Source organism: Schistocerca serialis, chromosome 3 (assembly GCF_023864345.2).
Source record: "Schistocerca serialis cubense isolate TAMUIC-IGC-003099 chromosome 3, iqSchSeri2.2, whole genome shotgun sequence".
NCBI lineage: Eukaryota > Metazoa > Arthropoda > Insecta > Orthoptera > Acrididae > Schistocerca > Schistocerca serialis.
This window is the reverse complement of record NC_064640.1, coordinates 314,151,878-314,166,085: the sequence shown is the minus strand read 5'-3', so window position 1 is coordinate 314,166,085 and position 14,208 is coordinate 314,151,878. Positions and strand designations below refer to the sequence as shown.

Genomic DNA, 14,208 nt, shown 5'->3' with positions numbered 1-14,208 from the left:
CTTGTCTATTAGTTCTGGGACCCTTAGCTGAGGCCTAAATTTCACTTACTGTCTTCCTGCACCTTGTTAAAGGCTACCATTACTGCGTACCAATTATCTGCTTGAGTAATTAACACAACACCTTTTCTCCAAGCCCATTAACTCTGGTCAGTTCACTGATCACCGAGGACACTAGTGTTGGTTATCAAATGACATTTTATATTGTACGCAATGGGGGACAAATCGCACTCAGACAGAAGGAGTTTCATTGCCTCAAAAAGGTTCATTGGGGCTTGTTTGAAACTTTGGCATCTGTTTATATTATTTTTATTGTCTTTACAGAAGAACATGGCCTAATACAAAAATTATGTTATCCAGTTCAAGCTAGAAACTTTGTTGATAGATTAATAAATATTAATAGTGAGTAGATGGATGTAACTAATAATCATAAGAAAGGAATAATGGCAAAAAATGTTACAGTTAAATCTGCACAGATGAGAAAAGCACATCTGGACATTACTTTCAGACTGGCCAATATACTAAAATATTGAAAATCAGTCTGATGAAAAATATCATTCTAATTCTGTCTTGCAGCCCTTGTTTGAGTACTATATTCTTCAGCTAGGTAAATGAGTCAACAATTCTCCATAGCAAGTCAATACATTTAAAAACAAATTGTGATCCAACTGTATGTAGTCACTATTTAAGCTGCCTTCAAATTAAGTAAAATTATTTACTAATAACAGAGTGTAAATGCAGAATTTATTGTTTGAACTGTTTAATGAGATCACTATACATGTTTGTTATCTAATTTTGGAAGCATCGGTATATTGAAGACTTAAGAGTATGTTGATGTGTACATAAGATTTATTATAGCTAGGCACTATATGATTCATATAATAAGTCACTTTAAGATTTTGAGACATTTATACAGACTAAGCAGTTTGAGACTGCAAAAACTGAAAGTGGAAATGCTATGAGGATTAGTAAGGTTGTTGATTGGTTAAGAAAATGATATTTTACAATGTACAAAACATTTTATGAATTATTTACCTAAATTCCTAGCTGGTTCATTTAAGAAAAGTGTTGGGGGCTTGAAACATGAAAAATTAATGTTCCATTTTGCACAACATTTTAATGAGTATTTGGTGTGTCACTGTCCATAAAAAGTGATTCTGCTAGTATAACACCATCCCCTCCCTCCATACCTGTCACATAAGGCATACACAGGAATTGAATTTTGAAATGCTACACTCCTAACAATATTTCCCAATTTCTTCTGTGCCTGAAAATTGAAAATAGAAGGAAAAGTTACAATTTCGTACTCAGAACTGTTGGAAACCTGTGTTTATTAATCATTAACACCAATAATTCCACTACCACTTTACAGTGGGTATCTGCTGGTACCACCTACAATGTACTTAACCCAGGGAGTACGGTTTGCATGAAATTTGCATATATTATTTTGCTGTTACACAGATATTGTGTAGATACATGCAAAACTTTCTATATTCAATTTTCTGGTAGTTTTTCACTTTGGCTGGTAACACAGGAAAATCATAATGAATTGAGGGTACAATGCTGCTGGAAACTTTTAGAATCTATAGAAATCTGCTATTTTAGTTGCAAGGGTAATAATGACAAGTGATGAAATAATTTCAAAATTTCTTGAAAAATAGACCTGGGTACTGTTGGTTATAAACAATACCGGCATGCATTATGTTTTCTGGTTTTCCTCAGACTGTTAATGAATTGAGTTGCCTGTCAGTGTGGTATGATAGAATTCAAGTTTGTTTTGTTTGCATTTTTTTTCAGATTTGGGGGGGGGGGGGGGAGGGGGGAAGACTACTCACCCCAACTCTTTATTGGGTATGCCCTTGAGCACAGATGTAATTTCTCTGAATCATTCACTACTTTTTTGTATGCTTGAAGTTGTCACCCCAGCTCACATTTATATGCTATTATCAGGTGTTAATGGGAAAGAAAACAGGAAAAAATATCAGAAACAAAAGATAAGATGTCAATGCCTGCCAGCTTGCCAAGGTACTGAAATACGTACAGTATACAAAGCTGTCACCAGGTAAATATTTGTTACCTTTATTTCTCATTTTATTTGTAATGTTTTGTGGTTTTAATTTCTGCAAAATCCTCTATACCATATACTCACTCAATTACATAATTGATAGTAACGTTGCTGAAATGTAAAGGTGTGTTAATTAAATTATTAAGATGTATAAAAAGTGTGTAACCTAATTACAACTTTTATGTAAACAAAGTTGTCATTGGCCACATTTATTTTGTTTTGTTGGATTTATGACCAAGTAGTTAACTGGGGCATCTTGGAGTTTATTTCACAATGGGACCAATCTTATGGAACCCAGTATGTGATTAGGCAGACTGAGCCAAATTTTATGTGAAAGTCAGAAAGAAGCTTCCATTTGTGTATAGATTGATTAATAGTGTTTTAATATACTTTTTCTCCTGATTTGGCCACCTAGGGCCACTTCCTTCTCATTTGTTCTTTTCATCTAATATTTTTTCATGTTTTCAGTATGTCTTTTTCTCTCTCTTCTGTTCATTCACACCTGATACCTTACTGCATCTACTTTGGAATCATTCTGAGTTGAATACTTTCCTTCTGAAATATCTCTTTCTGCAGCTCCTTTGCTTTTATGTTGCATATTTATAAATCTTTTTTACCTTCTTGGATCCAGTGTGTTGCTGCATTCTTTCCCCAGAGATACCTAAATATACGTTTAGTCGGCATGTTGACATTCATCCTGTATAAATGTTCAAAAAAATATTAGGTCTTCCCCCTTCTTTTTTCTGTTATGTATTTTATATATTTCATCATCACTTTCTAATTTCCAGGCTTATGTACTTGTTATTGGACTTAAAATATCCTCATGATTCTTCTCTAATATTTCTAGATTGTCTAATTTGTAATTCAGTGCTTGGCATTCTCTTGGGTATAGGTATTCTGGATTCACTGCAATGTTGTAATGAATTTTTTTTTTTTTTCATTCCTTGATATGCGCTTTTATTGTAAATATTATTTGTTATTCCATGTGCACTTTACATTTTGAGTACTCTTTTATTTAGAGCAGATTCATCTGGACCTTTTGTTTTTTAAATTAATTATTCTAATTTCCTGAACTGCAGAACTTTTATATTTGTCCAGTGTCTGCCTGTAAAAATGTTTGGTATATTTTTTATGTTAGTGAAAAATTTTGTTTTCTCTGCTGAGATTCTTACATCTAATCTATTACCTATCTGTTCCAGGAGACTTGTATTTCTGCATCAGTACATTTTCAAATAGTCCCACAAAATCACCTGCCATGCAGTTTTCTTCAGTGCATTTTTTTCTTTCTTTCCAGTTTTATTGATAATAGTTGATATTATATTAATTTTTAGTCCCAAATTCTTAATATCTATTTTCTAGTACACAGTTACAGAGGACTGGATACAGGAAAATATCTTGTCTTGCACTTGTATTTATTTTTAAGGACTTAGAAATTTCGTCCACAGAATTCACTCTTGAAACCATATCTGTAGCCATTTCGTAGATTATATTTGACAATTTATATTTAATACCAAAGTTTTGGATTGCAATGTTACAGATTCCCAATTGACAGAGTCAAATGCCTTCTTGACATCCACAAATTTTACAACTATAGTTGGTTGAGAGTATTTTGAAAATACTTATTAGGCAATTGGTAGGTAAGATTCCTCCAAAGTTATTGAAATCTTCTCATCACTTTTGTTACATTTCTTATGCAGAAATTCCCATCTTTTGGAATCATTTTTGTGTTCCACATTTCTGACCTTTTATTATCTTTGTGTGTGACAACTTCACAATTTTAGCTGTTATGAAAGCTTCCCCATTAAAATGGTTTTTATTCAGAGTTTCAATTGCTTCTCTAATTTCTGTAATATTGGTGGGATATCATTTTTCACTTGATTTTGACAAAAGGCTGGAAATTTTAATTTATGAGATGGCTCATACTGGAAACAGAGTGCCCTCAGCCCTTGTGAGGCCTGTTGAAAGGCTACTTGATTGAGAAGTAGTGGTTCTTGCCACAAAAAATGGCAATAGCCAGGAGAGTGGTGTGCTGACCTTACACCTCGCCATATCCATTTGCAGTGACACCTGTGGGCTGAGGATGACACGGCAGTCAGCTGGTACCATTGGGCCATCAAGACTTGTTTAGATGGAGTTTGTTTTGAGGTTTTCATACTGGAAACAAGAGGTAGACAGGCAAATCTCCTTTGGGAAATGAAGTGTATTAAATTGGACACACCTTCAGTACATATTGCTACCAGTCTCCATATGTGGACAGGTGTGTTGTTGCTGGACTCTGTTGTTGTTGTTGTTGTTGTTGCGGTGGTTGTGGTGGTGGTGATTCAGGGCATTCAATTTCATGGTTGATAGTACTGGCTAATATTTTCCTTTGTGAGATGAGTTTAAAAAGAAACTAATCAAATCCCTCTGATCTGCTCATTAAAACAACACTAGCAGACACATGAAGAAATAATTTTCACTGAAAGATCCAATAATAAGAGAAGATCCTTAAAACTGAGGCTGGTTGAACACTAATAAAAGAATTGAAGAAACCAACATCTCTGAAAAATGTTAAAATCTGTGGATGCGTATGTGCTTGATCTCACACACACACACACACACACGCACACACGCACACCTACATACCTACTCATTCAGACACACAGTGTCAATATTAAAAAATTCTGCATTAGTAAAGTGGTAACATATTTGAAGAAGTGGAGTAGTACAATGAAACTGATTAAAATGTTTTTGGAAATGCTCATAGCTGCCTGGCCACTGATATAAAAATCAAGAAGACTCAGCCACTCATGTTCAAATCAAAATCCACAACCTAATATTTTAGGGAATAGTTCTGTCACTTCACAAAACTTAAAAATCCTTACTACACTCATCCAGTCATCACCTAAATTAGAAAGCAAGTCCATAGAAAGAAGCAGGGCTGCTCTTTTATCAGCAAATAAATCAACTAAAATATATCATACTGTTAGTGGTAAATCAAAAGCACTGCACATTGGTGGTGCTATCCCTCACCTCTGGCCACTGCTCCTCCCAATGATGCAGGTTTTGTTTCCTCATCAATGAGGTCCACATGTAGAGAGACTTTGCATTGATACACTGTAGGTATTGTGCAGTCCTCCTCAGCTGCTGCATCTACCAATTTTTCCCCCTCAGATTTCCCCATATTCTGGAATCAGTAGAATATTACCTCTGAACTATATGTTGTCAGAGCAGATAAGGAACTTTCTAGTTTGAGTACATATCATCTGCACAGACCACATTTTCCTCCTGCTTAAGGTTGTAAACTGGCACACTGTATATTTGCAATGCTCCTTGAAAATAAATTATGAAATAAAATAAGTAAAAATGTAATGTGGAGCATTGTCTCTCTTGTAGTCTGTTAGCTGTAAAATAATACAGCGTGGGTGATGACGCCATCCCCAGGGAAGGCATCACACTTCATCCACACCAAATGCTGTGAGTTCTAACTTCACACAAATTGCATATAGATTTGTTGCTCTTGGTTTAGTTGTAAAAGTCAGTTCCATGGGCAGTGTTGCTCAACAAGGCAGTACCATGGTGACTGCTGATCATCCATGAGTCTGTATGCCTGGCAGCTCAAGCGGATTTGCCATTGAATGGATATTTGTGGGTTACCAGCCTTAGCACGGTGTCTGGGAATATGGCTGGTCCTGTAGGCACCCGTGGTTTGTTGTATCCCCTCATGGTGGACAGTATCTTTGAGCTTATAAAGGTCTTACTAAGCCATAAACCTGGCAGCCATAATTCGCCCTAGACCACACAAAAGCCTTATAGAATTGGTGTGGGTGCATTCTGTTGATTTCCCAGAACCTGTGGCTGCGATAGTTTGAAATTTTAAGTTTTTTGAGTGAATATGCATTTAGGAGTGTCAGATGTGGTAGCCATTAGAGCTTTTATCAGAAGTGAGACCCTGAAACCTCACCAAATTTCTCATGTGATAAAGGTGCCCCTCTTTTTCAGTGCAGGTGGGACATGTGCACTACATATGTATCATTAACGATAAAGCTCCACACACGCATTCGTTACCCTGCTCAAACTCAGTATCTCAAATCATTCCATGGTAGTAAGAATGTAGAAAGAATGGTAGCCATCCTTGGAAGCTCAGACTGGGACTTTAACCTGGAAACTTTGACTTTTGTGGGAAAATGTTCTACCAACTGAGTTATCTAGGCATGCCTCACAACCCACACTCATAGCTTTAATTATTCCTTTATCTCTCTCTTACCATCTCCATTTCACAGAAGTTCTCCTGCATACCTTGCAGGACCTGAAAGAAAGGGTCCTTGTAGAGAAGCAGCTTAGTCACAACTTAGGAAATTGTTTCCAGAATGAATTTTCACTCTGTAATGAAATGAATGGTCATTTGAAATTTGGAAGCTTCAAATCATCACATGCTCCACTGCAGACTGAAAATTCATTCTGAAAACAATTTCTTAGACTGTTGCTAATCCACTTCTGCAACATGTGCACTTTGCAAAACTCCTCTTGTCTGTGGCCAGTACAAACTCACAAGTGCCGCACTCCTGCCCTACGCACCTATTCCCTCTCCTTCCCAACTATCAGCCACCATTTACAAACCCATCCTCTGACTCCCTATCACCTTGCACCCCTCATCCTCTCCAGCTCACATGCTCATACATGTGTGTGTGTGTGTGTGTGTGTGTGTGTGTGTGTGTGTGTGTGTGTGTGTGTACTATAGGTCTGAAAAAGGATTCATCCGAAAACAGACAAATTTCTCATTCTTTTTTGTTAGCCTTTTGATGACTCAGTGCCTGTACTGTGTATACTTACTAGTTTTCAAGATACTTCAGTTGAATGAAAAACTGAAATACGTGTCTGTTTGGAATGACTTTAGCATATGGACATCATTCCTCTCACTGACATCATGCTTTAAATGTGGAGGAGCCTACTCTCTTTACTTTACTCTGCTGCATGTGACTCTGTTGGCATTAACTGGAGCTCCCTCTGTTTGCACACCATCCAAAACTGACTTCCTCTCTAATAGCCTCATTAGAGAACTTCCTTTCTTTTGCAACAATTTCATAATTATTTAGCCCCCTGTACACAAGAGCCTCATAGAGCTAAAGTCATTATCTACCACATTATTTATGCAGGGTGTCCCATGAGGAATGGTCAGTATTCAGGGAAATGACAGGAAGGCACATTTGACACAAGAAAAACTTCATACGGACAGATGCTTGTTCCGAATGGTTTCCTAGGCAGAACACATTTAATGTATGGTACATCAGTTTTTGAGCTAGGACATGCACATATTTTTCTTACACAACCAAACTCTTTGAGAGAAACCCCCATTACACTGGCCTGCTGAACATGCAGCTGTCCATGGTGTGTTGTGTGTGAAGTAGTCTGAAGGATTGAGGGTGTACCAGAGAGAAGCATTGGTTAACTGTGTGTGTACATGTGCTGACTAAAATGCCATATATCTACACTAAAGAAGAAAATGCAGATATGATGTATGTTTCCAGCTTCTGTGATGGGATGGTAGTGGTCAAAGAATACCACTGGCACTTTTCAACATGTCAAATTCCTGATCATATAGTGTCTTCCAAAGTTGTCACCACATTGCATGAAACAGATATTTATCCAAGTTCCAATTTTTCTTCTGAATGTGTTGTTCAACAGCTTGTGCAGGAACAGCAACACATTGGTGAAATGGTGGAGTGAAGTCCTACTACCAGCAGATGGTGACTTTCTGCACATACCGATGTCCAATGAACATGTGTATGGTGAACATTACATATGGAAAACATGTATCCATTTCACATTCAGTGCACTCACAATCTTTATATTGCTGACAATGCCACATGACTTGAATTTTGTCACTGGTTAAATGAGAATCATTAGTTGCTCCCAGTAATACTATTTACTGATGAAACCTGTAGTAACCAAGTAATACATGAAACTGATCCTAATAACACATGCACAGAGCTCTGAACAGTAACAGAAATAAGCCTCCATGACTCCACATTTAACAAAACAAAAGAATCATACAGAAGTTGCAACATAAGCAATACACAGAGCAACTAATGTGAGCAGTATAAACTAAAAATACATAGTGAGAGTGAGTCAGGGCTGCTCTGCATGTACATAGACATGAGTTGCTGGTAGACAGCACAGCTGAGACCATGCCATGTGCCTGCCTGCTACAGGCAAACTCTAGTGGCCAGCCTATTCTTGTACAGTTGGCAGTTGATTTTAGAACACGTGTGGCAACACAACACTTGGCAAACTTGCACTCACACATAATAGTAGCAGAATACAGCAAAATCATGTTTACACAGATTGTAATCAGCAACACATGTAACAGTCATCATTGGTCGAAAGGAAAATTCACATACTACAGTGGAAACCAATTTTCAAGTTCAATTTTCTATCAGTGTTTGGTGTGGCATGATTGGTAACATGCTGATAGGTCCACTCATTTTAGAAGAGTGAATGGTAGGACAGAACTACTTTCATTTTTTGGAAAATTCATTTGCTGAACACCCTCAGGATGTTCCTTTGGCCATGCAGACTGCAATGCCTGCAGCGTGATGGAGCCCATCCACATTATACTAGACATGTGAGGGAACGTCTCAACTGCCTTTATCCTAATCCCTGCATTAGTCATGGTAGTACAGTTAGCTGGCCACCAATATCACCACACCTTATCTCATTAGATTTTTGTTTATGGAATTGGATGAAATCTGACGAGTACAAGGTGCATTTAAGTTATAACACCTACAATTTTTTCCTCACAAACCAATCACATGAAAACTGTGAAACTTGTCACTTCTCAGTGTAATCTCCCTGTAGCCATACACTTTTTCACAATGTCAGCGATGATTGATTGGCGACAGTAAATGCTTCTGTAACAGTCTAATTTGACCACTGGAGAACTGCTGATGTGATAGCAACATGCTAGTCAATGTCCGACCACAGAGAGTGTCTTTCACCATTGAAAGCAGCCAAAAGTCACTAGGGACTAGATTAGCCATTTCAGAGTTATTGTCATGAAGAAACTAAGTGTAACATCCACCAGTAGAATTGGTGCATTTGGCTTGGTGAAAGAGTACACATACAGTCTTTCCTGCCCATTTTTCATGCAATGCTTGAAGGTGTTTGTTCTTCAAAATATCTTGGTTGAATGCAGCTGTCACTGTAGTACCTTTTGGGATGCAATGAATGGGGATTATGCCATTGCTGTCCAATAATATAGCCACCATCATTTTTTCAGCACTGACACTTACCCAAAATTTTGTTAGTGGTGGTGGGTGTTTGTGCTCCCTTTGAGCTGATTGGTTCTTCGTTTTGGGATTTGAAAATGGCATCCATATCTCATCCACTATCACATTTGATGAAATGAACCTGGAGGACACTTTTTGCATTTTAAGGTCTTCATGCAGGACTGTGTGCACAGATCCCATGGGAATGCTAACTTTGGAGGTGATGTGTTCCACACTCATTCGGCGATCCTCAAAAATAACTTTCTCCACTCGTTCAATCATGTTGTCAGACAGGCAGGTGCGAGGTCAAGTTTGTATTGGCTTGTTGTCACATGACATTCTGCCTTCTCTGAAATGTCGCACTCATGAACACAGTAGGATATGTCCATGACGCCATCACCACAACTCCCTCTCAGTTGGTGGTGAATTTTAATCACTGTGATGCCACAAAAATGGAGAAAATGAATAATTACCCACTGTTCCTGTAATGAAAATGTCATATTTTAAGTAACAAAAACAATCCGCACTCTAGCTGTTGCCACTTGAGTTATTTTTGTGCCATACAGTGCTGCCATTTCCACCTTGTATTCACACGTATTTTAAAACAAACTTCATGTTTCTATCTGTGGCCATTCCTCAGGATAAATTCAGGGCTGTATAACTTGAACACATTTCATACAAACAAAAGGTAAATACATGAGATTAACTATTTGGTCACATCATGGACACTGCTGCCCTCATTAGAGAATGTGTAGAAATACTCAAAGGTATTCAAATAACTAGCACATGTTCTTCCAAGAGCTGGTGGGATATTTGAACAATTATTGTGAACTATACAACAGCAGTAACGTGACACGCATAATAATGCTTGTAGCTGTATGTGTGAAAAATATGAATTTTTTGATTGATACTTTGTGCAACACATGTTGCAATGCTTGCTAACTGTTATATGTTGTACATGTTTAAACTTGACAATGTATTGAATAATGCAGATAATAAAGAATAATGCACATTAAATGTGTTCCATCTTGGAAACCATTTGGGTTAGGGCATATGTCTGTATGAAGTTTATTGCTTCAAATATCTTTCCTGTCATATCCCTGAATATTGGCCATTCCTCCTGGGATACCCAGCATATATCTCGATCAGCAACACTCCTGTCACACCACCTTGAGGTATGCTGGGTGCTAATTTTGCTTGTGACAATGTCCCCCCATTTAGAATGATATAATGAGTTGGAAGTCTTTAATGCAATTTCATACCAATTACAATATTTTATCTCCTATTTTGTTTATTATAAGGTAGTGTAGAACTGTTTTAAAAGCTTCCAAGAAGGCAATATGCATGGCAGCAACCTAGGCCATTCTGATGTACCAGCACTTGGGCAGATGGCTTTGATCCATTGGCTGATATAAAGGGAAATTTTTTTGGGGTTTCTATCAACTTTGTAGATAAGATCTTGCTTCCCAATTCATCAAAAATTTCTCTCGTAACTCTCCTTACACTTGTTTAGATTTTATTCAGGTTTTCTTTGTTGTACAGAATTTGGCTGCATTTAAATCTGCTATGCAGCTCTCCCTGCTTTTCTAGTAGATTTTAAATATGGTTATCAAACTATAGAGGTTCCTCCTCATTCCTCATTATGCTCCTTGGAAAAACTTGTGTAGCACATAGCCTGCAGTTCTTATGAATTTGTGCCGTATAGCTCCTAACTTTTCCTTGTCAACTTTTCCTTGTCAAAGGAATGTTTGTCACTGGCTGCTTAGGCAGCTGCTAGCATTCTCTTGTCTAGTTTAAAATTTAGTTCTACATAAGAGAACACTGACTCTGTATTATTCTTGTGATCTCTTATTGCTCCCTGTAGACTCACTAAGTCAAGGTTAATGATGTATCTCTTCCCAGGATTTCTAGTGTGCTGGTAAGTTTCCCTCACAACCTGGATCAAGGTATGTAGAGGTCTTTTTTTCTCACATGAACCTTTGTTCCTCCCTCTTGTTACAAACACAAGCATCTTCTAATCTATAGCTGGTAGACTCAATTTTTTCTATCAATATGGCATGATAGTATCCAAGCTTTCTCTGAAGTGTTCCACTGCTTTAATTCTTGATAGGGCTGTTCGTAGGAAAACTAGCATCTACATATCAGTATGAGAAGAATCACTTTTATTACATACAGCCAAAAAGTCACAATGCAAAACATTAGCAAGCTAACAAGAACAGAACAATCAAAGAGCATAAATTGTTAAAGAAATACTGCAGTTGTAACATAGTCAATTATGTCACTTATATACATTCCCCACCACCCCAAAGTACAGAGCACTGGGAATAAAGGGGAATTTGGAGTTGACTGCATAGCCATTTTGTGTGTGGAGTGCTGGGCATGATGGACATCTAATTGTAGTCGGCGACACTGCTTATTCTGGGGAGTGGAGGTCAGAAGGTGTGCCATTGCTAAGAGACAGCGAGGTAGGAGCATGCAGTATTGACTCTCTGGTGTTGGCATGGCATTGATATAAATTGGTGGTAAAATTCAACTCATTTGATGGAGCCTTTGGTGTGCTTGCTGTTTTTGACAATATCCATCATGTGTTTCCCACACCAAAGAACTAGGAAGGGTCTGGAGCAGGGAAACTGTATTGGTGGGCAGGCTAGATCTGTCCAAAGGATGATGTGAGAGCAGTCTGCTAGAGCCTTACTCCTGAAAACTGTATGAGAATCATGGTGTGACACAGGAAGGTGATGCATCCATGCTACATGGTCCCTCAGTTGCTGTACCAGGTGGGGAAGCTGCAACTCATTTGACAGAGGTGAGGAATTGTGAAAATCTGCTGGTATGCCCAGAGGTTTGCTTTAGACCATCTCTGCTGATGGCAAACAGGGGTACATTCTCAAGCTTGGTCATAGTCCTAACAGAATGAGGGGCAACACTTGAGTCCAAGCATCATTGTGGCACATTAGGATGGCTTGCCATTGCTTGCTGAGTGCTAGCTTGTTGTACAATGACAATGGAAACCACACATTTTTGACAGTTCATTGAAAAGGTTAGACTCAAATTATCACCATCAGTTTGTGGTGATGAGGGGATAGAAATTGAAACATACCAACCAGGTCTTGACAGATGTCCTAACAGTCATCTCAGCAGATGTGTCTACCCACCACATGCATCTCTCTGCCACCATGAATATATATCTGTAGCCTTCAAACAGGGGAAGAGGACCCAGCATCAATGTGAGTGGGCTTGAACCTCATCACTGATGCCAGAAAAAGTCCCACATCTGTGTGCACATGCATCTTTCCTGTCTGAAGGATATATGAATTGATAAGTCATCTGTTTGACTGTGGCATTGGTCTCAGGCTGTTTCAGCATGTAGATAACTTTAAAAACCATCTGTGAAAACTGAGGCATAATATCATGACTCAGTTGATTTGTAGATATCATTGAGGCAGATGTCCATTTTAAATTTGCAGATGTATTCAACGTGCCAGAACTAGTATAGAGAACACTTGCTGCTGGTCTTTTGGAATGCTGACACACTGGGTTTGATTTCAGTATAAATAGTAACAGGATGGGCCTCAACAAGTGGACAGAAATGTTGCAGATTCTCCCATAGATCACTAAAAGCTCCCTTTCATATGTGGTCCAGTGTGTTTGGCTGGGCTGCAGTTTTTGGAGAAACTCAGAAGTAGCTAATGTCCATTCAGTTTTTTATATAGTGCTGTACCAATAGTGTACTTGGTGACAGCAACAACCAGAGATAAGCTCACCCCAGGAGAGGGGTGAGCAAATGCCACAGCTTCAGCATGGCTTTCTTGTAAGTTCTTGAAAGCAGTTTTTCCATCTCCAAAGGAGAGGGTGCTTGCCTATTGTGTTGTAGCCTGCCAGTGTATTTTTGAAAGTCATTTGTGTTGTAGAGGTTCTTGGCACATGGGGTCTGTAAAAATTAACCATGCCAAAGATATATCTCAGTTGTTGATAATTCTGCAACCACAAAAGGCACGTGAAGTATCAAACTTCCCAGGTAAGGCTGTAATGCCATGCACTGATACTTTATGGCCAAGGAAGGTTATCACAGGTTCATGACAATAGACTTGTCCTTGTTTAATGTAATTCCATTGTCAGTTAACCTCTGTTGTACCTCCTTTAAGTGATTTTTATGTAACTGGGCCTTTTAGAAACTACTTGTATGTTACTGAGGTAATCAAAGCAAAATGGAAGTCTCCTTTAATCACAGTCCAAAAAATATTGCCACTTCTGGGATGCATTTTTAAGCCTGAAAGGCATAATAGAAAACTCACACAGTCCACACATCATTACCACTGCAGTTTTATGTATGTCACTGATTGCCACTGGAATTGGATTATACGCTTTTCAGAAATAAAACACATTATAAATAGTCACACCCACCAGAGCCCTTGTGAAATCCTGGATGTTTGGTATTGAGTATCTATCCAGGATTGTTCAGATGTTCACCATACACTAATCACCACTAGAATGACATGAACCACCCTTCTTTCATGCCAAATGGAGTGGTGAAGAACAAGGATTGTCTGAACGGCATGTGGTTCCATCCTGAAACATCTCTACAAAAATAACTTTGGTTTCATGGAATCATTCTGGTGCAATGTGAAAGATACTTAAACAAACAAGTGAACCAAGGGTGGTACATTATGGTGCACTGTTGCATGTGTGGTCATGACCAGTGGTTTCACAGCATCTGCATCTACATTTACATAAATATTACATAAGCCAGCATATGATGCATGGCAGAGGATACCTCGTACCACTACTAGTCATTTCCTTTCCTGCTCCATTCGCAAATAGAGCTAGGGAAAAATGGCTGTGTATATGCCTCCTCATGAGCCCTAATTTCTCATATCTTATCTTCATGGTCCTTACACA

The 14,208-nt window shown here is 38.3% G+C and overlaps 1 protein-coding gene across 1 annotated transcript in view; it reads left to right on the top strand.

Annotated features, from left to right (window-relative positions):
* The window catches only part of LOC126471599 (uncharacterized), a 133,588-nt gene that overhangs the window by 107,381 nt on the left and 11,999 nt on the right, over positions 1 to 14,208 (top strand). Inside the window, exon 8 of the mRNA XM_050099836.1 lies at positions 1,948 to 2,059. Within this exon, the coding sequence (XP_049955793.1) occupies positions 1,948 to 2,059 (112 nt within the window). The remainder of the gene's footprint in view (positions 1 to 1,947; positions 2,060 to 14,208) is intronic.